Source organism: Notolepis coatsorum (genome assembly GCF_963971535.1).
Source record: "Notolepis coatsorum genome assembly, chromosome: 3".
NCBI lineage: Eukaryota > Metazoa > Chordata > Actinopteri > Aulopiformes > Paralepididae > Notolepis > Notolepis coatsorum.
Genome location: NC_140167.1, coordinates 34,492,505 through 34,513,830, shown reverse-complemented (window position 1 = coordinate 34,513,830; position 21,326 = coordinate 34,492,505). Strand labels below are relative to the sequence as shown.

The window sequence follows — 21,326 nt, the reverse complement described above, 5'->3', positions numbered from 1 at the left end:
TCACACCGAACAACCACGTCACACCGAACAACCACGTCACACCGATCAACCACGTCACACCAACAACCACATCACACCGAACAACCACGTCACACCAACAACCACGTCACACCGAACAACCACGTCACACCGAACAACCACGTCACACCGAACAACCACGTCACACCACGCAACACACTACTACACAAACACAGACTCCACCTGTAAATAAAAATACACCACTCCATAGCTAGAGAAAACAACAACACATATATAAGACAAAAGACCAACCGATTCAACAAAATATCTTTAATAGATATAAACATTTTTACACGTCACAGCTCAAAAAAAGAAACAGTTATCACATGCTGTCACACATGACAAGAATGAAGGTGCGAGGGGAGCGGCACTCCGTCGCTCAGCGGAGCCGTGGGCGGGGGTAGGGGTGGCGTGTGCCGCGCACTTGCGTTGCTGTGAGTTCAAGTCTGGCACGCGACCTCTGCGTCACCCCCACCCCCTCATCCCTGACACTCTCCATCACCTCCTATCTAGTAAAGCAGAAATGATCTTTCAAAACAAAAAAACTGGAATGAAGGTGCAAATTTCGATGAGCGTCAACGTTCTCTCTTATATACAAGGTTGTACAATATTAGGGTATAAAAGGGAACATGATCGAGGGTTAAATAGGGGTCTTTGTCTCGTAATTGCCAGGTCTTACCTTCTAAACAAGACCAAAACCAGGTTGGGCTTACAGGCAGACGTACTACAGACCACTCTCTCTGTAGCAGGCGTCTCAGGATTGACACAATATCTTTAATAAACGTGGGTCACGCGCTGTACAGTACCGTTTCTTTAAACTACGGAGAGCATGGAGGGTCCGACAACGGCGATGTGGCCATCGAGCATGCGTATGGATCGAGGGAGGGATCAATTCCATGTATAACCTTACATGTTGTCAAACTCTAGATGGCACTGTGTCAAATCACTTCATCGCAGCCGGCAAAGGCTGAAGCCGCAATAATATTAATATACAATAATATAAATCAATATTTTCAGTTAGAAGCCAGCGCTTTCCAGTTACAGTAAATGCTCTTTCCTTTAAATCATCTCTTTTGCCCGCACCGTTATCTACACAGCCAACCCATCATAGGTAACATAGGTGAATATAATGGGTTGATATTTGTACTCGTCAAAACTGCCCTTATGCAGAGCGTCCTGGGAGCAAGGTAACAAAATACAGTTTAAACCGTATATATATATACAAAACAAATCTGAACAGCTGATGGCGATCAGTCACACTCGTCATCGCTATGGCACCCATATTGTTTTTTTGTGTTTCTACAGGAAAGCTTCCATCCGTTTGTAACTAGTGAATCTGTCCTTATGGAGGGACACTTGCAAAAATCATACGCTCGGAAAAATCCTGTTTGGAGGAAGCGTGACCCCACACCACTAACAGTATGGTCCATGAATCTCTCGTGGGCTAAGAGCCTGTCTGATTCTACCTATTCACACTGTTGAAAATTAAATTAAATAAAAAAAAAAAACACAGCATTTTCTTGGTATTGGGCAACATTTCCCATAATTCCCAATGACTTGTTCTCCCATTGGCTCCTCCGTTGGATTGGGCGCCGTATGTTACCATGAACAATGGTAAACCTCCACACAGCCCGCCGTCTACCTCGTCCTCAGAACGAACCCGGGATTCTACGAGAGCACTCTTGGAGCCGTGCTCGGTATAACCCTGTCACATGTTGGGAGGCGATCAACACATTTGAGGCTGTGTTTAGGCTCTTGTACAATCCATAACCCCAAAATCTGTTGGATCGCTTGCAGATGAGCACGGATGAGAAGAAACCGAGTCACAGGACCAAAAAAAAATATATATATATATATATATATATATATATATATATATATATATATATAAAAAAAAAGGACATCCCTCCACGAATCCCAAAGAGGGAAGTTCCACATCTCTCTCTTCCTCTCGCATGCAGGTACGCCTACAATCCACAGGAATGAACACAGAGGATTAGTACGTCGTCCAGCACACCCTAGGGAAGGGACAAGCATGCTGATCAAACCTGTCAACTCTCCTCTCTTTCCTCTTCATCCCTCCTTAGTCGTTTCTTTTCTTTCCCAATAATAAACGCCTCACGTGAACCCGGCGATTGCGTCGACGATCTACGACGTCGGAGAAGGATGGCAAGTTAGTTAGCATCCGCGGTGGCATCGGTTTATGAGAACTTGATGTCTTTATTGTGTGTCCGTGAGGAAAAAACGGGTCGTATCGGGGGCTGATCACATCCCCGTGTCATCATGTGTAACAGCGTTAAGCACCAGATGAGATTTACGTCAAGTGTGGGTCGTTTGCATGTCTCCAATGGTGTGCAGTGGTTGGTGTGTACATGTGCATAATGTGTGTGTGTGTGGCATTTGGCAAGCTATGTGTTTGTGTGATTCAGTTCATGTCGATGGTGTTGAACACCCACTCGGTGAACTTCTTGAGCTTGGCGGAGGCGCTGTAGGACTCCTCCTGCAGACGCTCGTTGTCGTCCCGCAGTCCCTGGATCTGGACCTGGAGACACACCTTGGCATCTTTCTCCTGGAGGATGGGGGGCAAGATGAAGAAAAAGGTCAATGTTATCAAGTCGGGGGCATTTGAGGTGCCGTACGCCATCATTTAACGAGGACACGCGGCGTCACGGATGCCAAGCACTCTCTCTCTCGCACTGGATTGAACTGGTCTCACGCAAAGTGCTATGCCTGTGAGCCTCCACTAGGGGCAGAGTGGCTAAAGTGACTGGCTGAATGAATGAACCCCTTAAACCCGAGCGGTCCGGTACGAGATTGATATCACGCCATAAATCGATCAATACAGAACGTATTAATTAATGTTGCGTTTCTTTTTCAAATGTAGCCAAGAGTAATGACCCTAACCCTGTCAAAGTGTATATCTTCAGCACTACGTTTGTTTACCAATGATTTTTAGTGTTATTAGTGAAATATGAGTTTATAGAAATCTCAGCGCGCATCGAGTCAGAAAAAGGCACATATTGATGCGAGGACATGGCGCCATGGCACAACCCGACTTGAGTGTAGTATTTTGAGAGAAGAGACCCAGGGCCCCTGTCAATCATCTGAATTTCAGCGTGAAGCATTTTTTTTCTACCTTTATTTCCGGGATCATATCTCACGGGTGGAACAAACCTGGACGTTTTTGCCATAAAATAGAATGCAAAAAAAGGCGTTGCAATCTGATGAAAAATGTCGGAGCAGTTTACATTATAAAAAAGTAACTGTACTTACAGTAGCTTTCATTCACGGTTTTTGCAGCCCTGTCAGGGGCGCCTGGTGGTACTAAATCCAGATTAAACTCTGCCATTGGAAAGAGAAGATTTGGCCAGATGCATAGATGTGTGACTTGTCCATAATAAGGTAATTTATAGGCCTGATATTCTATATTATATAATATATTCATATTTGAAATTGCATGTGTCCGGATGGCAAAATTCAGTACTGCATCTACAAAAAAAACATGTAAATCATCTCCCCTTTATTCATTTGCTTAATTGTTTACGTCTGGTCAATGTTAGCATGGTGTTATTCACTGTCAAAGATGACATTTTTTTATTTATATTCTCCTTTGGTTCATTACAATTTACTCAAGCCTAGTAACAGACAATATTTCTGACACTGGGAATACATTCCCTGAGATCAATAGATGTCCCTAGAATGCAAATGGACCTTGTAGAAGTGGAGCAATCTTCCATTTACTTACAGTAGGTATGCATTTTTAGGCACATTTTCTGAAAATATGACTAGGGCTTAATGTGTGAATGAGTTAGTGAAATTGATCTGTGAGGTGCTTTGCATCTTTAAAATAAAAATAAAATAATAATAATAAATAATTGCACATCACTGCATGAAAACATAACAGTAATGGCAGGGGGCATCATTACAGCAATACAGAAAGTGCAGAGAGAAGAGCTGAGAGAACACACACACAGTGACCTTTTCACAGACTAAGTGTGTGCCCCAGGGTTCCTCCAACTTGAAGCCACAACATCAAGTGTAAAAATATCCCACATGGTAACAACACACGTCTAAAAAAGGATCGTCTCCCACTCTTCTGACTCCAGTGACCACACAAGAAGTCTCACCTTCTTCAGGTCATCCTGGAGCAGTTGGACCATCGACTCCAGCTGGCTCACCTTCCCCATCAGACAGGCTGGCGTCTCACTGTGGGGAACAGACACCACCGTCACTACCAGCAGACAGAGACGGTGTGTGATCGGACATGAGAACCAACGCTGCTTAGAACAGAGTAGCCTTCCGACCCCCCTCCCCCCACCCTTTACTGAAGGAAAGATAGTCCAATTGAATTAAATTTACATGTGGACCTCAGGAAGACTTGCGATTATTATCTGGAAGCTAACAGGGATCCAATAGAATAAAGGGAACTGAAGGGAAGATAAAATACTTGATATCATCAATTTGTGATCACTGGACAAAAGAATGACAGATGATTTCTCTCCATTAGAGAGAGATTTAAAATCCCTCTAGGCCTGAACACGCTTGAAAATGAAGTCACTTTCATTTGATTCATGGCGCGCTACTCTCACGGCATCATCATTTAGTATCGGAGAAATTATCACGACGCTGCCACCCTATTTAAGGCTCTCATTGGTCCAACATGTACACCAGTATCACTCACTATCAAAGCAATCAAAACAGAGCTGTCGCGTACCGGAGAGGAGACGGTAAAGAAAGGAGGGCCGACAGCTTTAACAAACTGATTTCAGAGCGGCTCGCCCACTCACTGCGGACGGCCTGGACGCTCAGAGAGGCTCGCCCACTCACTGGGGACGGCCTGGACGCTCAGAGAGGCTCGCCCACTCACTGGGGACGGCCTGGACGCTCAGAGAGGCTCGCCCACTCACTGGGGACGGCCTGGACGCTCAGAGAGGCTCGCCCACTCAGAGAGGCTCGCCCACTCACTGGGGACGGCCTGGATGCTCAGAGAGGCTCGCCCACTCACTGGGGACGGCCTGGACGCTCAGAGAGGCTCGCCCACTCACTGGGGACGGCCTGGATGCTCAGAGAGGCTCGCCCACTCACTGGGGACGGCCTGGACGCTCAGAGAGGCTCGCCCACTCAGAGAGGCTCGCCCACTCACTGGGGACGGCCTGGACGCTCAGAGAGGCTCGCCCACTCACTGGGGACGGCCTGGACGCTCAGAGAGGCTCGCCCACTCAGAGAGGCTCGCCCACTCACTGGGGACGGCCTGGATGCTCAGAGAGGCTCGCCCACTCACTGGGGACGGCCTGGACGCTCAGAGAGGCTCGCCCACTCACTGGGGACGACCTGGACGCTCAGAGAGGCTCGCCCACTCACTGGGGACGGCCTGGACGCTCAGAGAGGCTCGCCCACTCACTGGGGACGGCCTGGACGCTCAGAGAGGCTCGCCCGCTCACTGGGGACGGCCTGGACGCTCAGAGAGGCTCGCCCACTCACTGGGGACGGCCTGGACGCTCAGAGAGGCTCGCCCACTCACTGGGGACGGCCTGGACGCTCAGAGAGGCTCGCCCACTCACTGGGGACGGCCTGGACGCTCAGAGAGGCTCGCCCACTCACTGGGGACGACCTGGACGCTCTGGCTGCTGTAACAAGAGGGACAGATGAGGCGGCTGAGTGGCGCAGTGGGCAAGGCACTCGCCACTAACGCAGGAGATGCTGGTATCGAGCCCGGCTCTCGGCGTTGCTACCGGCTTGGCCGGTCGTCATACTAACACAATTGGCAGTGTTAAGAGGGTGGGAAAACCGGTGGGTGGGGATTGGACGTTGTGGACAGCGACTCCTACAGGTCGGTCGGGTGACGCCTGTACGGCAGAAACAGGAAGTATTGGGGGCAGCGTGAGCCTTCCCAAGTGTTACTCCTCGCCACTGAGAGTCCGCGCTGTCTGGTGAAAAGATGCGACAGGCTGCCTCCTCGTGTACCGGAGGGGACACGTGATGCAAGGCTTCCATCCTCACTACAGCCGACCAGTGGGAGGCATAGTCTAGCAACGTTCAAGACAGGGAAGGGGAGAATTGGAATCACGAAATTGGGATGGGAGAAAAATAAGGAGAAAAAGTGGATTAAAAAAAAAGAGAAACAGATGAAGGCCAAGCTCCTCTTCATCATGAACAACGTCTCGCTCTGTATGAGCCGCTGGCCTCATCATATAGAGGGCCCCCCCCCAATGCTGCTTTGACACCTGCATTTCCCCTAGGGGATTAATAAAAGGATCATCTTATCTTATCACATCCTCTATATGATGAGGCCAGCGGCTCATCCCTTCTATATGGGCCAAGGAACCATTTCCTTATATTTAGCACATGGGTTTGCTGACCTGTTGACATCCTCTTTACTTTGGGTACATGATACGCTTTAATATGTATCCATACTACTATGGGGAATAGTAGTAGCCTGCTCTGTATTGTATGCACACTATCCGTTCACTACACAGCGTCTGCTCTCTCGCATGATTCTCATGTTAATCTCAGTTGCCATCACCTGTAGTCTTGAAGTTTAGATCAGTCATACGCATATATATCTGTTGTACAAATCTATAATTGTGTGCCCTTAGGTCTCATTATCCTTTTCATCTCCTTTTGTTTTCTTATCTACCGTGTTCCATTTCTTTCCCTATTCATCACCACACGGCGCCGTCAACAACCACCCCCCCCCCCTCCCTCGGGGGGCAATAAAGGTCTCCTCTCAAACAGAACAAGCCGTGATGGAGCGGTGAGTCTAGGTGACTTACTCGGGGGAGAGGTGTCTGGGCGTGGGGGCCGTCTGAGGCTCAGCCTGCTGGTGGCTGGGTGTGGCTGCTGCTGCTGCTGGGGGTGGTGGTGGTGGTGATGCTGATGGGGGTGTCGTCTCAGTTCTGGAGCTCTCCTCTTGAGCGGCTAGCAGGACCAGTCTCTGCTCTGAAGAAGACGCACAGAAAGAAGACGTTTATTCAGAGGCGTTGTTGTTCAAGGGCCTATGAGAGAAGTGACTTGGGGGCCGGCGCCCGCCCCCGCCCCCCGCCCCTCCCTCTTCACCACCTGGTCCCCTTTCCATGCCATGGTGTTTAAATCCAATCCTAGTTTAGTTAGACTTAGTTCGTTTAGACTTAGTTTAGTTAGACTTAGTTAACATTTTACATAGTATTAATGATGACAATTAAAAATATGTCTTGCTTATCATTTATACATTTACTGAGATACAATACACCCCCCTCCCCCCACCGTTTTCCCATTGGTGGGAGGAGCCCTAGAGGGAGGCTGGGGCCCTCGCCGCTGTGGTCGATTGGTTTGTAGGACAGTTTAGCTCTGAAGTCCATAACAGATCAGGTGGTCCTAAGTGAAAGAATAACAGCGCGCTCTGCTGGTGGTAAAACAGATGACAGCAGGGTGGAACCAGGAGGGTGTGCCCTTTAAACTCTCACTGAAGAAGAGCGGCAGTTATTCCTCCCTTAAAATCTTAAATTCTAAGAGCTGATAAGTGAAGATTACATTTATAAAACATTTTAGGGTTGATTTAGACGCATGGGTCCAAAGGATGATACACTTTTGACTTGTACTTTGGGTATAGTGCCTATCAGGTAGGAAATTAACAGGGCTTGGGACAAAAATATCCCTTCAAAAACAACTTAATAAAATGCCCCTGAAATACAGTAATAATTACAGATGCAAAAAATAAATGCTTTAAACCCAGATTTGAATCAAATTGCCAACTATGGGGAACAATGTTAAGTCATAAAACAGTCCTATTAGAACAGGTTACTTGACCCTGGTGCTTACCATCATAAAACAGTCCTATTAGAACAGGTTACTTGACCCTGGTGCTTACCATCATAAAACAGTCCTATTAGAACAGGTTACTTGACCCTGGTGCTTACCATCATAAAACAGTCCTATTAGAACAGGTTACTTGACCCTGGTGCTTACCTTCATAAAACAGTCCTATTAGAACAGGTTACTTGACCCTGGTGCTTACCTTCGAAGGCCTTGGCCGCGTCCACCAGGTGAGCCCAGTCCAGCGGGCCGTCAGGCCCACCGTCAGGCAGCGGCATGAGGACAGGCTCCTGCAGCGGCTGCCTCCTCCTGTCATGGAGCATGGAGCTGTCTGGGGCCGTCAGGTCGCCTGGGGAGGAGAGAGCACCGGGTGAGACGCACTCCACACTAGGGGTGGGGTCAATACTATATGTTGTGTGCCTATATTATATTGATACAGTGCCATATTATATTGATACAGTGACATATTATATTGATACAGTGCCATATTAAAGTAAGTTGATAGTGATATATTATATTGATACAGTGCCATATTAAAGTATATTGATACAGTGCCATATTAAAGTATATTGATAGTGACATATTATATTGATATAGTGACATATTATATTGATAGTGACATTACAGTATATTGATAGTGACATATTACAGTATATTGATACAGTGACATATTATATTGATACAGTGACATATTATATTGATACAGTGACATATTGCAGTATATTGATACAGTGACATATTATATTGATACAGTGACATATTATATTGATACAGTGATGCAAAGTATCGATATAAACAAATATATATATATTTAATTTAAAAAGGTTTGTATTTTACTGCAAGAGAAACGATTGGAATGAGGTGAACAGACTGAAAACGTTAAAACAGATCATATATAAAAAAATATTATTGCAGATGGTAACAGTTTTCCGTTGGGGACATAATTAATAGTTAATAATCAAGTTGTGGCCAGTGTGTGTTAAAGAGGCACTATGCAATTTGTTGAACATTGTTTCATGTACAATTGGTCAGTTTGTGATGCACATTAAAGAATCTGATAGCTTTCATGTCAATTCTGTGAATAAAATAAAAAGGCAAAACGCAGGAATTATGTATTTATTCAATAAATACATAATTCCTGCGTTTTGCCTTTTTATGGGTATTTTCTTTTCTTCAGTTACACAGATGAAATTTCTTGCAATATATCAATTATCACAGATTTTGTGTACTTAGTTATCGAGGGCCAAATATAGTCACATTATCGTATCATGAGTTACTCGTATTGTCCCATCACTACTCCACCCACATCCAGGTCTGTTCTGGGAAGATAGCTGTATAGATCTCGCTCTATATCATTATATTGTTATGTACGTTCTGCACCGTTCAGTGGAGGTTTCTGTATCCAAAGCACTTCATACAGTGCAAGGAGAGAGCATGTGTTTTTAGTGCGAACCAAAGGAAATCTAACCTCTAGTCTAGAACATCCAACTCTGACACCATCATTGATAACTGCACTGGACCGGGGCATATTGGAAGGCCAATGAGGAATCCAATTATTACACTGAGTTCAAGGCCTTACGAGCCCAATTACCTCCATCACAAACCAAGAAACATGACCAGTGGGGAAAATCATTATACATCCACGGAAAACGGCTCACGGCACCACAAGCTTCACGGCACTGATACTGATACTGATGTAGTACTGATGTATTTCTGGATCAGCAAACCGGACTTGATTTACAATTGACATCCTAAAGTACCCGCGCATTGGAGGGTGTAGTTCATGCACTGGACATTTATAGTGTTCATGCACTGGACATGTATAGTGAATAAAATATTTTGTGTGTGCATTTTTGACACTTAGTGATAAACAGATGAGACATTTCACGGGGCGTTTAAACATGGCTAACGAGCTGCACTTTCCTCTACGCTTCTAAGACTCACCCAGGGGAAGGGAGCTCCAGTAGCTCACCGCATATCTCGGCGCTATTTCTGCGTCGGGGAAAACCGTGCTCGTCACGGATCTGGGGGACACGAGTTCGATTCCCGGACCCGCCGTCATTTCTCAGAATGTCTTCCCCTGCTCTACATCCCGTTTCAACCTGTTTCTGTCGTTCATACTTGACCAGAAAAGCGATAAACGCAAAAAAACAAATAAAAAAAAAAAAAAAAAAAGACTCACCCAGGGACTTGTGCGAGGCTCGCCGGGTGACCGCGTGGCGGGCGGTGGGCGAGCGTGGCACGGTGGAGCAGTTGAAGAGCAGGTCGCCCGGCGCATCACGCTGCCCGCTGCAGTAGGATGGCTCCCGCTGGCCGCTGTAGATGCTCTCGTCCGACAGGGTGCGCTGGAGTGAGCGGCGGCAGGGAGGCGGGGCCGGGAACGACGGCTAGCGGGAGGGAGGGAGGGGCAGAGAGGAGGGTGAGAAGGAAGCTGGCCGCTATCCCGGAGAACCCCTCCCACCCCCTCTATGAGGAGCTAGCCAAGATGAGGGGCACGTTCAGCGACAGATTCAATATCTTATCTTATCTTATTAGCTGTGAATTTTCCAAGTCCCGTTTTTAGAATGAAACTCGTGTGAATATGAATGAAACTCCACATCACATTGATTATATCACTTGCAATCTATGCAACAGAGATCAACATTGACTCTGTACCTTGTGTTCGTGGGCAGTGGGTGGAGGGCTGTCCAGGGTGATGAGTTTCTTCAGGTCCTCTTCCAGGCTGGACTTGGGAGCTTGGCGATGGGGGGACTGTGCGCCTCGCAGGTTGGCTCTGAGCTGAGGCTGGCCGCCCAGCAGACCGTCGCTCTGATGGCGTCTGGGAACAGAGGTAACACGCCGTTAACCCTTTCACTGCCGCTACCAAAGGGGTTAACCCTTTCACTGCGACAATACACATAAGGTTAACCCTTTCACTGCCACACGACAGCCGGTTAACCCTTTCACTGCCACACGACATAAGGTTAACCTTCTGTCGTGGCCACACGACACAGTGAAAGGGTTAAGACCGGCAAGGACACTGCCGTACATATGGACTCAATCATTATCCTTTGTCTGTGATGATAGTACGCACTCACTCACACACACACACATCAATGTTCTTGTGGTGGATGTTGAATATGACGTCAGCTACCAGGGTAATATCACAGTAGACAAGGTCATATCAAGCTACAGCTGAGGGTTATTCACAACATATAAATATTAGGGCTGTCAGTTTATCGCGTTAATTAATTACACAGCAAATTATCGCGTTATGAAAATTAACTCAAAATTAATTACAAAACAATTTTTTTTTTTTTTTTTTTATAATTTTTTTTGTATCTCATTCATTCCATAAGAATGTAGAATACACATTTACAGGCGGTTAGGTGGCCGAGCGGAGATTGCGTTCGTCACCAACCCCGGAGCTGTGAGCTGGATTCGCCTGTTCGAATCCAGCTCACAGCTCCGGGGTTGTCACCAGCTTGGCTGGCCGTCTGCACCAATACAATTGGCTGTATTGGAGGGTGGGAGAAGCTGGCGGGGTGGGTCCGGGTCGTTGTAAACAGCGACTCCTACAGTTCGGTCGGGGCGCCTGCTAAGCGCGGATAGGACTTGAGGGGGATAGTGTGGTCCTCCCACACGCTACGCCCTCTCGATGAGAGTCCGCGCTGCCAGGTGAAAAGAAGCTGTGATTGGCTGGACGTGTGTCGGAGGAAGCACGTGGTAGCCTCCACTCTCCCAGATGATCTGACTGTGGGGGGTAAGTGCGCAGCGACCAGGAAGGGACTGGGAATTGGCATATGACTAACATTGGGATGGGAGAAAATCGGAGGAAAATGGAGGAAAAATAAAAAAAAATAAAAAAAAAAAATACACATTTACAGACTTTTTTTTAATATAGTCTATGAATCTATGAATCTCAGGGAATGTATTCCCAGTGTCAGAAATACTGTGGGCTAGATCCACAAAGAATGGATTGCACGGTGCAAGTTGCACCCTTACTTACAATTCATTATGAATTGAAAATGGGGGACCCTGATGTAAAGTCTTTCTCTGGTCTGCATCCACTTAACAATTGTGTGTATTGAGCCGTACTGTATTGTACCCATTCTGCAATCTGTTAATAACATTTTCATTCAATCAATCAATCTGCACGGTGATTGATTGAATGAAAATCTTATTTTGAGTAAATTGTAATGAACCAAATGAGAATATCAATACATTTTTTTTTATCTTTGACTGTGAATAACACTATGCTCAAATTGACCAGACCTGAAAAATCTAAACAAATTAATAGATGGAAGATGATTAAACAGAAGGTTTGTACTGTAGATACAGTACTGAATTCTGCCATCCGGACACATGCAATTTGAAATATGATTATAGAATATAGAATATCAGGCATAAAATGGTTATGCGATTAAAATGCGATTAATTAGATTAATTAATTACAAATCCTGTAATTAATTAGATTAATTTTTTTAATCACCTGACAGCACTAATAAATATGAGAATGTAGTCATTTGTGTACTGGTACGGAACAACGTTTTTTTTTCTTACACAGACGTTTTGTGAGATTCCAAAACATATTAAGTTCTTAAGAAATTATTAAATCCATGTCCCATACTTTCACACACCTAGATAGGCACCGTGATATTATGCTGTGAAACGATGCACGAGCATAAAAAAAAAGCAGGACCTGAAATACATGGCTACACCACAGGGTGGCAGCATTGCCCAAGATAAAATGCTCTGAGCAGTCACTGCTTTCCAACACCCCTAACAGTGGGATGCATTCTTCACACAGAATGAAAATCCTTTCACAATATCCCACGCAGTGAGATACCCTGTTTAAACAACGGCAGAGGCTGTTTAGGAAGCATCTACAATCTGCTCCTCCCTCCCAGAGAGCACTCACTTGCGGGTGTTGCCAAAGTCGACAGAGTTGACGGTGCCGCCGGGCTTCCTCCAGCCAATCAGGTACTTGGAGGTGGCTCCCTGGCGGGGGTAGAAGCTCTTGGGGCCGGGGGAGAGGGAGCTCTGGGAGGTGGGGGACGTGGCCACGGCAGCCGGCTCCTCCTGGGGCGAGCTGGGGGCGCAGCCCTGTCCCATGGAGCTATTGGAGTGGCCCGAACTCAGGGTGCTGAAGAGAGAGAGAGATCCAAACAACTTTATTAGAGAGAGAGAGAGAGAGAGAGAGAGAGAGAGAGAGACACACACAAACAGAGAGAGAGAGACAGACACACAGAGTGAAAGAGAGATGGAGAGAGAGAAAAAGACACACAAACACACACAGAGTGAGTGAGAGAGAGAGAGAGAGAGAGAGAGAGAGAAAGAGAGAGAGAGAGAGAGAGAGAGAGAGAGAGAGGACAGGAAAGGTGCATGGGGGAGAGAAAGGTGCTGTTAGTTTTGGGTAATCATGAAAACACTGAAGGCTTGTAGCTTGTATGTAGTGAAGCTTGTAACTTCATTAGAGAACCTAAACGTATACACATTTCATTAGTGTGCTTTTAATACTAGATAAAATCTCATCCAAGATTTAAATTTGATATATAAAACCCATTATCAAGCTGCATAATGTCCCTTACAACCTCTGTAAGCACTCAGACAGACACAGATATACACCCACTATAAAACTTTCTCAAACATCACTAGCTAGAGCTTCCATTCCTTGCATCTTCCAGTTTATCTTCAGAGATAAAGACGAGTTCCAACTTCCAAATTCATAAATAAAAAATAGAAAATAGGAGGCGACGTCCTTGGACCTTTCAATTCCAACTCTTTTCAAACTATATTTTTTCCAAGGTTCCACATGAAAGCTCACTACCTTTCAAACGGTACGGGGTGTGTGTGTGTGTCTACACTACAAAACAATGCCGCTAGTGTACAGCTCTGGTGGTGCAGAAGTTATTTCTGGCTGAGTGGGGAAGAGAGGGAGAGGAAAGCTTCAGTTGATTCGAAGGAAGTGGGATTTAGGAGGGAGAACATTGCAGAGCTTCTACATTCCTCCCCGCTTCAAGAGCTCCCTTTCTCTCCGAAATGCTGACACACACACACAATGATGAATTGAAAATGGGGGACCCTGATGTAAACAAGACGAAAGTCTTTCTCTGGTCTGCATCCCCTTAACAATTGTATGTATTGAGCTGTACTGTACCCATTCTGCAATCTGTTAATAAACTTTTCCACACACACACACACACACACACACACACACACACACACACACACACACACACACACACCCCCCCCCACCCCTTGTGCCTCTCTCCTGCTCTAAAGGCCAAACCCACAGAGCTGGACTTTTCCATCTGGGACAATTAAGGATATATCTGGACTACAATGCATCACTGTCTGTTTAATGAAACATTGATGCGCAAAGGCAAATGCCTCGGCTGCCTGAATAGCTGACTCTAAGAGAACCCTCTGAGAACACGCTTAGAACCCTCTGAGAACCCTGAGAACCCTCTGAGAACACTGCAGCACACCTGGAGTGGGAGGTGGCGTCGCTGAGGCCGTAGGAGCCACCTTCGGGGGGCAGGGGGAAGGCCGAGGGGCTCTTGGTGGAGGAGGTCTCGTCGCTTCCGAGAGGGGCCAGGGAGTCTGGGACCGGAGGGGAGGCGTCAGTGGCCCTTCGGCCACCTGCTGGCTCGTCCTGCCAGGACAGGGTCTTGTCTATGCCCCTGAAAGCCCCGGTGGAGGAGGCCGTGCTGCTCTGGGTCGCGGTGAACGACGTGGAGTCGATGCCGCTGTCTGTGGACGTCCCCTGAAGGTAGCCGTTGAGCTCCGAGTCGGGCCGCATCCCGGACCGAGAGCCCACCTCGTACCACTTCTCGTCGCTGTGAGCGGAGCTGGAGGCATTGCTGGAGAGCGTGTTGCTGCTCGATTGGCTGGATGAATACGGCGCATCCACCTGTCAAGAGAAACATGATTACTCGTTTCTGATAAAGATAGGGTTTTGACAGTATTGTATTTCATGTCCTTCTCACATTATAAGCAGCCCTTGATATGCGTTTTATTATTTGAAGGGCCGAGCAACAAGTTGTGCTTGAAGTAGGTCTATACTGTATGGTTTACATTTTGATGACATGGGGCTGTCAGTTTATCGTGTTAATTAGATTAATTAATTACACAGCAAAAATGTAATTACAAAAAAGAAAAAAAGAAAAAAAATATATATATATATATTTATTTTAATAAAAGAAAATGTTTTAGCTCATTCATTCCATAAGAATGTAGAATACACATTTACAGACTTTTTTTTTTTATATGGTCCATTTGCATGTTCTTGGTATCTGATTCTAGGGACATCTATGGATCTCAGGGAATGTATTCCCAGTGTCAGAAATACTGTGTCTGTTACTAGGCTTGAGTAAATTGTAATGAACCAAATGAGAATATCAATTACTTTTTATTTTTTTATCTTTGACTGTGAATAACACTATGCTCAAATTGACCAGACCTGAAAAATCTAAGCAAATTAATAGATGGAAGATGATTAAACAGAAGGTTTTGTAGATACAGTACTGAATTCTGCCAATTTGAAATATGATTATAGAATATAGAATATCAGGCATAAAAATGCGATTAAAATGAGATTAATTAGATTAATTAATTACAAATCCTGTAATTAATTAGATACATTTTTTTAATCGCCTGACAGCACTAATTGTAAGCAATTGTCCGTTGCACTGCATCTTAGCTATTATTGAACAGTTTAACACCAGTGTTTACAGTGTGGTTCACCTATTCATAAGGTTAGATGTTCTTGCTCAGGAGCAGCACTGACACTGAGCACTGCCAGTAGCAGGGACTGAAATAGCAACCCTTCTGCTGCTAGATGACCTCTTTAACCAGCATGTCTTCCAGCATCATCCAGCATCATCCAGCCTGCCAGGAAACACCAGGAACACAACTACTGTGTTCATTCTTCCTCACCTTAGTGCTCTTGTTGGGAGAAATGTGACCAGGCTGCTCCTGGAGGCGGGGCCCCGCTGTCTTGGGTACCAGAGGGTCTGCAGAAAGCAAGGACAGACGGGTAAATTAAGTCTCACTTATGAATGGTCTCACTGCGACCAAATGGACGGCGATCAGCGCTATAGGATCTTAGACCAGCTGAGAGTCGATCTAGTAACTTCTCACCTGCGCTGCCTCTGTCCCCAGACCTGCTCCCCATGTCTCCTCCGTCCACAGATCTGGTCCATGCGATGCTAGGGGCAGGTTTGGGGCCGTTGGGCCCGTCCCCTGGCACCTGGCGCTCGCACGATACCGGAGAGTGGCGGTTGTTGTTGTTAAACCTGGAGAGATGGAGAAGGTGGTTAGTGTACTGTGTAATGAGTACCGTCTTCAGCAGGATGGCTTTGCATTAGGGATGTCCCCATTACGTTTTTCTGCCCCCAATCCCGATCAGGAGTCCTGATCCGATATTTGTATTTTCCTAGATAATATAGCAGATAATAACCATTGCACTGTAGGTACAGTAAGATATGCTTGAATAGTTCCGCTTTGCCTACATCACAGCTTTCCCTTAACACTTTCAACGTCAATCACGTAATATTACGTGTTTGCTCGCCAACCGCTGAGCGCCAAAAACGTAATATTACGTTTTTAGATAGAAAAAACTATCTAAAAACGTAATATTACGTGTTTGCTCGCCAACCGTTGAGCGCCAAAAACGTAATATTACGTTTTTAGATAGTTTTTTCTTTCTTTCGATTTTAATATCCTATACACTCTCACGGACCTCAGTGTTACCATTGGAACTCATTCTGAGACCTTGAGATTGCAATGCCAGCCGAATCCTGCTAGGTGGCAGTATCGCCTACCCTTTGACACCTTATTTCACACTGTGTGTTACATTATATATGGTCCGGGTGAAGAAATGGTACCCGGGCAAGTGAAAGGCTTCATTCGAGCCCTTTGGAAAGCGTCCAGCACACTTCATGCATAGTTTGTCCCATTTCGATGGACATCAATACTGGAAATCGCAATCAGGCAATTGGAATATTCATTTTGGGATACCTCCTAGTAAAGGTAAGGACTATATCACATCAATCCTACTTTGATCCAACAATGATTTCACAAAGATCGCAACGATCAACGTATGTAGTGTTCAAAACATATGCCGTTGCTGACGATCAGAGCATCAAAAAATTACCCCCGCCTTTGATGCATTCATGATGAAACCTAATACCTATTATATACCTTTGATTTGGAAATAGTAATGTGTCCAGAGAGCAACGCGAACGACTATAACAAAATTCACACAGCGCTCCATAACGCAGCTTCCAGGAATTAGCCCGGATCACTCCGAAACTATACAATATTCACCACGGGATAACACACGAACGTATACATGAAAAAATTTACTCTTTTTTACATGTTGGATGAGAGGTAGTGACTGTCAAATGAGCCATAGTATTGTCTCCATATGCACGAGCATTACACTAGAGGTTCCAGTAGTGGGCAGCTTGAATTGCCAGGTCCTAGAACCAGCGCTTTGGAGAGATCTTTTATTTTAGAGCATTAACTCTTTGGAATGGCCTGCCTCGGAACCTCTGCTGCATTTACAGTAGATTCACTTTTAAAAAGAATCTTAAATTGTTTTTAAATTGTTTTTAACACTGTAAAGTAATTTTTTGTTTTTGTTTTACACTAATGTAATTTTAGCTATCTTAATTGTTACAGTAGTTTCATTATGCATTGTGTGTACTGACTTAATAATTTTGTTTTTGCAATAGTGATTATTTTTGTATGTTTTTTTGTGTGTGGACCCCAGGAAGACTAGCTGGTTGCTATCGCACCAGCTAATGGGGATCCCTAATAAAATAAAATAAAATCAAAATCTCCATAGCTATAATATAGAATATAGATAGCTCTGCAAACATTGTGACACACAGTGAAAATGCCTATCTTTTAGCATGGCCCAGTGACTACAGGATGAGGATAATAGCTGGCGCTGAATGAGTTAATGGTTTCATTTATAAAAAAATATTAACCAAAAAAAGGATCCGAATTTGATCGGGCTTAAACCCGATACCGATAAACACTGGTCAATTAAAATATGCCGCGATCGGCTCCAAAATTACGTATCCAATCCAATCCAATCAGGACATCCCTAGTTTCCGCGTCGGTATACGGTAATCAACCAACCGCGCGTTCTATTCAAACCAGTCTTCAGCCGGGGGCGTTGGCCCGAAATGATCCGACAGGTGAACTGACCCGTCGGGCATGGACTTCTGTCTCCAGTGGGTGGGGCCCACAGTGCCGGTGTCCGTGTAGGACATGTTGGTGGGGGAGCTGCGGTTGTGTGGAGAGCGGCCCATCACGATGGAGCAGGCCAGGGCGTAGTTGTCGTTCCCAGGGGAATACCTGTGTGGGAATAGTAAGACAGTAAGCTTCCCATCAAGACATACATTTTAAAATGTACATGATTCAAGAAAGACCGCATTAGAACGCACCACCCAACTATTGAGTTCTAATCCGTGTGTGAGCACAATGATGGGTCTGACTCTGAATGCGAGGTGTCTTTTACCTTCTTGGATACGATGCCAAGAAGTATCCGAATCGGAGATACTACAACCTGATGCCAAGAGCGAATTTGTAACTTGTGGTTTTCTGACAAGTTACAAATTGGCTCTTGGTATCAGATCAATTACATTCCCAGCATGCTTGGCACATGCACGTAATTTCTCATGAAGAAAGTGAAATATGGATTATTTATATCTCAATCATTTTTGTCCCAAGGATCCCAAGCTAATGATGATTCTGTTAATGGACTGGATAAGTGGTCGGTACCGGGTAAAACTTAAAGATCATGTCTTTCTTATGGCGGAATGGCTTTGATACAGGTTGTTATTTGTGCAGAACTTGGCCCCAGAGCACCTTCCCTGAAACCTGAGTTGCACGTGTAATGTCACTAATAGGTCACACCTATCATGGTCCAGTGTGTAGTAAGGCGACAGCTTTAGATTCATACACAGCAGAGTAGGTACCGACATGTCTTAAAAGAATAGAAGCTAACTGCTCGGAATTCCTGGTAAATATCAAATATCACCTTGTTGCCAATTTGCATATTCATAGATCCTTGCATAAAAAAAAATTGGTCCATCCGCACCTTTTATGGTTGATGGGCCTCCCGTCGCTGGACACACTGCGGGGGATGGCGGCGGAGGCCCGCTCCGAGAAGTCTGAAGCCGGGGCCTTGATTAGAGTTCCTCCCATGCCGCCGCGCGTCTGCGGGCTGGAGGAGGTGCGGGGCCACTTGGTGTTGTTGTTACTGCTGCCGCTGCTGCGGAACGGGAACTTGAACTCATAGGGCATGCCCTCCTTGTGGTTCTTGTAGTCCACCAGGGGCATGTGGTAGATCTCCGAGCAGCCTCTGTGAGGAGGGGGAGAGGCGGACGCGGTGAGTCCACACCACTGGGAGTTGTCTCATTGATCCGTACGCCGTCTAGTTAACTTCGGCGGAAAGATCCGCGGGGCCTAAAGCCAAGTCCACGTTCATTCATTGAACTCCTCGCTCGATAAGAACGATGGAATCAAATCAAACGGGATGATATTGACAGGGGGAAATGACCATGTGCGTGTGGTCAAATCTTCTTGATTGTATTGTTTTTTTTTTATCCACTTTTTCTCCCATTTTTCTATATTTTTCTCCCATCCCAATTTCGTATCATCCAATTCAACCCTCCCCTGTCACGAACGCTGTTTCTTGCCTCCCACAAGCCGGCTGCAGTGAGGACTAAGTCATACATAGCACAAGTCCCCTCCGGTACTTGAGGTAACAGCAGTCGCATCTTTTCACCTGCGCAGCTCGACCTCTCAGTGTCGAGGAGTAACGCGTGGGAGGCTCACGCTGCCCCCGACACTTCCTGATTCTACTGCGCAGGCGCACCAACCGACTTGTAGGAGTCGCTTGTTCACAACGTTCGATCCCCACCCTTCAGTTTTTCCCTCCCCGTAATACGGCCAATGTGTATTACTGCGGACGACCAGCCAAACTGAAAAACAATGTGGAGAGCTGGATTCGAACACGCGAATCCTAGCGTCTCCACACTGGTGGCGAGTGCCTTAGACCACTACACCACCTAGCCGCCCTTCTTGATTGTATTGTTAAACATGGCTAATCAAATACAATTAAGGTCAGGAGTTCAGTATAGGACTTGACTTTCTCTGGCCAGGAGAATGGGTCAAGCGCCCCCCTCATTCTATGGGATTGTCTTTTAAGCTACCTGGGAGGAAAGGGGGTGGGGGAGGGATGACCAGGTGAGGGGCGAGGAAAGGAGGGTACAGGGGGGAGGGATGACCAGGTGAGGGGCGAGGAAAGGAGGGTACAGGGGGAGGGATGACCAGGTGAGGGGCGAGGAAATGAGGGTACAGGGGGAGGGATGACCAGGTGAGGAGCGAGGAAAGGAGGGTACGGGGGGAGGGATGACCAGGTGAGGAGCGAGGAAAGGAGGGTACAGGGGGAGGGATGACCAGGTGAGGGGCGAGGAAAGGAGGGTACAGGGGGGAGGGATGACCAGGTGAGGGGCGAGGAAAGGAGGGTACAGGGGGGAGGGATGACCAGGTGAGGGGCGAGGAAAGGAGGGTACAGGGGGGAGGGAGGCGTTAACAAAAGACATCGAGAGGAAATGCCACAGTGCCTACTCTACTGTACCTGCGTGGAGTGGAGTCCTCATGTGGAGGAATGATGACCACCTTGACGGTGACCGAGGTCCTGAGCAGGTCGATCATCTGCTCGTGGGACAGCGAGGCCACGGACACCTTGCAGATCTCCACCAGCCTGCTGCCCTGCCGGAGCCCCGCCTGCCAGGCGTAACCGTAGGGCTCCACCTCGGCCACGATGCCCTCAAAGTTCACGTGGAATCCCAGCTGGCCCAGGGCGTTGCGGCGGAGGGTCATCTCCGTGGTCTGGCTGCCCTTGGTCAGCAGCTGGAGGACGGACAGGCCGGGTGGAAAGGCGGGGCGGGAGGAGAGACGATGGAGAGGAGAGGTGAAGGGAATGAGACAGAGAGAGAGGAGGAGTTGAAAGTGGAAGATCAGAGAAGGGAGGCGGACATTTATTAGTATACGACACATACACTCGATACAGGCAATATTAAAACCCACTATTTTGCAGGTACATTTCTACGGTGTTCTACCAAAAAATAAACGTCTTTTTAAATCTCTGTAACCCCTGTAGAAACCTGCTGAACTGAAGGCACCATAACATAAATGTTTAATGAGAGATAGTAGTGGATTCATTCACAGTGTTTAATGAGAGATAAAATCCACTACTATCACCTTGTTGTCACTGTTTTGTTCGGTGGTTCAATGATGAGTTGAGTCCTTGATCATGAACACTAGTACATTTATTTACTCCAGCAGATCAGGTTACATGTTATTCATGCAGGTAATCCAAGATGGTCGTTCTTACTTGTTCTTGAACCTACCATACTGACACCTAGTGGTGCAAAGGAATAATAACATCACAAATCATCACATCCCCCTCTTTTGCAGGTACATTTCTACTGTGTTCTACCCCAAAAAAA

The 21,326-nt window shown here is 46.3% G+C and overlaps 1 protein-coding gene across 4 annotated transcripts in view; it reads right to left on the bottom strand.

The window, feature by feature from the left end:
• Positions 1 to 1,928: 1,928 nt before the first annotated feature.
• Positions 1,929 to 21,326, bottom strand: part of LOC311225481 (signal-induced proliferation-associated 1-like protein 1) — an 84,844-nt gene continuing 65,446 nt past the window's right edge. For 2 of the 4 annotated variants that reach the window (XM_084310770.1, XM_084310771.1), the window contains exons 9-22: positions 20,453 to 20,727; positions 18,908 to 19,171; positions 18,013 to 18,162; positions 15,934 to 16,088; positions 15,730 to 15,806; positions 14,280 to 14,704; positions 12,710 to 12,934; positions 10,465 to 10,627; positions 9,992 to 10,196; positions 8,012 to 8,158; positions 6,792 to 6,957; positions 4,146 to 4,224; positions 2,475 to 2,587; positions 1,929 to 2,166 (exon numbers count right to left, since the gene is read on the bottom strand). In XM_084310770.1, the coding sequence (XP_084166896.1) occupies positions 2,070 to 2,166; positions 2,475 to 2,587; positions 4,146 to 4,224; positions 6,792 to 6,957; positions 8,012 to 8,158; positions 9,992 to 10,196; positions 10,465 to 10,627; positions 12,710 to 12,934; positions 14,280 to 14,704; positions 15,730 to 15,806; positions 15,934 to 16,088; positions 18,013 to 18,162; positions 18,908 to 19,171; positions 20,453 to 20,727 (2,541 nt within the window). In that variant the 3' untranslated portion in view covers positions 1,929 to 2,069. Of the gene's footprint in view, positions 2,588 to 4,145; positions 4,225 to 6,791; positions 6,958 to 8,011; positions 8,159 to 9,991; positions 10,197 to 10,464; positions 10,628 to 12,709; positions 12,935 to 14,279; positions 14,705 to 15,729; positions 15,807 to 15,933; positions 16,089 to 18,012; positions 18,163 to 18,907; positions 19,172 to 20,452; positions 20,728 to 21,326 lie in introns of all 4 variants that reach the window. The other 2 variants (XM_084310772.1, XM_084310773.1) reach the window with 2 other exon arrangements.